This window comes from Otolemur garnettii, unplaced genomic scaffold (genome assembly GCF_000181295.1).
Source record: "Otolemur garnettii isolate 467f Iridium unplaced genomic scaffold, OtoGar3 scaffold00048, whole genome shotgun sequence".
Taxonomy (NCBI): Eukaryota; Metazoa; Chordata; class Mammalia; order Primates; family Galagidae; genus Otolemur; species Otolemur garnettii.
Window position 1 is genome coordinate 12382517 of NW_003852443.1, and position 1720 is coordinate 12384236.

Here is a 1720-nt window from a genome sequence, read left to right on the forward strand (position 1 = left end):
TAGGCTTATGCATATAATTTGTGAATGGTTCTGACAGAATAATAAAATAGTTTTATTATACATTTTTAATGTATGAAATGTCCTTTTAATTACATATTTCTTGAGCATATTTACATTTGAACAGCAGTCACATTAATTCTGGAGGAAAATTAATATGTAAAACATACACACTTGGTATACATTTTCATTTAAATAGATACTAAATGGTTTTGGTTTCTGATTGACCTCATGGTGCTAATATTTTCTATTTGAAACTCAACGTGGACATATAAAAGTGCTAAAATCCAGTTGAATATTTTTATGTAAGTATATATTATTCTGTGTGTTTTTTAGAGGTACCAATCTTGGGAAAAAGAAGCAACACATTTGTCATATACCAGGATGTGGTAAAGTCTATGGGAAGACTTCACATCTGAGAGCTCATCTGCGTTGGCATTCTGGAGAGCGCCCTTTTATTTGTAACTGGATGTTCTGTGGTAAAAGATTTACTCGAAGTGATGAATTACAGAGGCACAGAAGAACACATACAGGTTACTACAATTTACTTTTAACAGACAAAAATGAATTATAGGGCTACCTAACTACCTTTTTTTTTTTTAGCATACCTTACTGAACTGAATATTTAAAATACAGTGAATTACATCACATTTCTACCTTTAGTAATACAAATTTAAAATAACACTAATCCCAATGAACAAGTCACTATGACTTATAGACATTGAAAATCTTCTTTTTTTCTTTTTTGAGACAAGAGTTTCACTTTGTTGCCCTCAGTAGAGTGCTCTAACATCATAGCTCACAGCAACTCTTGGGCTCAAGTGATTCTTTTGCCTCAGCCTCCCAAGTTTCTGAGACTACAGGCACCTGCTGCCATGCTCAGCTATTTTTAGAAGCGGGCTCTCTCTCTGGCTCAGGCTGGTCTCAAACTCCTGAGCTCAAGCATGCTATCTGCCTCAGCCTCTCAAAAGTGCTAGGATTACAGGAGTAAGCCATCACGTCCAGCCTGTGACACTGAAAATCTGAAGTCCCAGTTATGGTATTGTTTACTTGTTAACATTTTTCTTCTTCCTTAACATTGTAACAGAGAATAATCCTTTTTTTCTGATAAATTTGGGTATTTCACTTTTTCTATTGTTTTACTATCAGTGAGGTAAGAGAAAGAGTTAGTGCTGAGGGATGACCAAGGCATTGTTGATAGTATGACTCTTTCATTGTATTAGTTGTACATAGTGTTGTGAGGTTGTTTTATGAAGTGGTCCTAGGACTGATCCGAACTAAAGCCTAAGTTAATATAACTTAGAGATAGTTTTCTTCTGTTTAAGCAATAAAAAGTATTTATCAGTCTAAATACTAGAGAATTGAAAAACATATTTGCAATCTCCAGAGAGCTTACAAGAAGTATTGTGAAATGGAGCATGGATTTTGAAGTCATCTGGCTTCTAGTCTAAGTTTGTTATTAGATTAAGCACATACACTATCTCTGATGCTGTTTAACTCCTATTTTGTCTTTAAATATTACATGGAATAATCTGTGAGGTGTGTGTAGTACACAGATGCTCTACTTGTTTTAGTTCCTGTCTCTTTCATTGGGTAGCTAAATAGATGAGATGAACTTGCATGAAACTGCAACAATTCAATAGATAATGAAGTAAAACAAATGGTGTTGCAATTGTGGTGCTGAATATGCTGAGAATTAGAGATAATCTTTTTTTTTTTTTTT

General features: G+C 34.0%; 1 protein-coding gene across 1 annotated transcript in view; it reads left to right on the forward strand.

Annotated features, from left to right (window-relative positions):
* SP3 (Sp3 transcription factor) overlaps positions 1 to 1720 on the forward strand; it is a gene marked incomplete at its 5' end in the record, with an annotated part of 54255 nt that overhangs the window by 48489 nt on the left and 4046 nt on the right. Inside the window, one exon of the mRNA XM_012806207.2 lies at positions 334 to 530. Coding sequence (XP_012661661.2) covers positions 334 to 530 — 197 coding nt within the window. The remainder of the gene's footprint in view (positions 1 to 333; positions 531 to 1720) is intronic.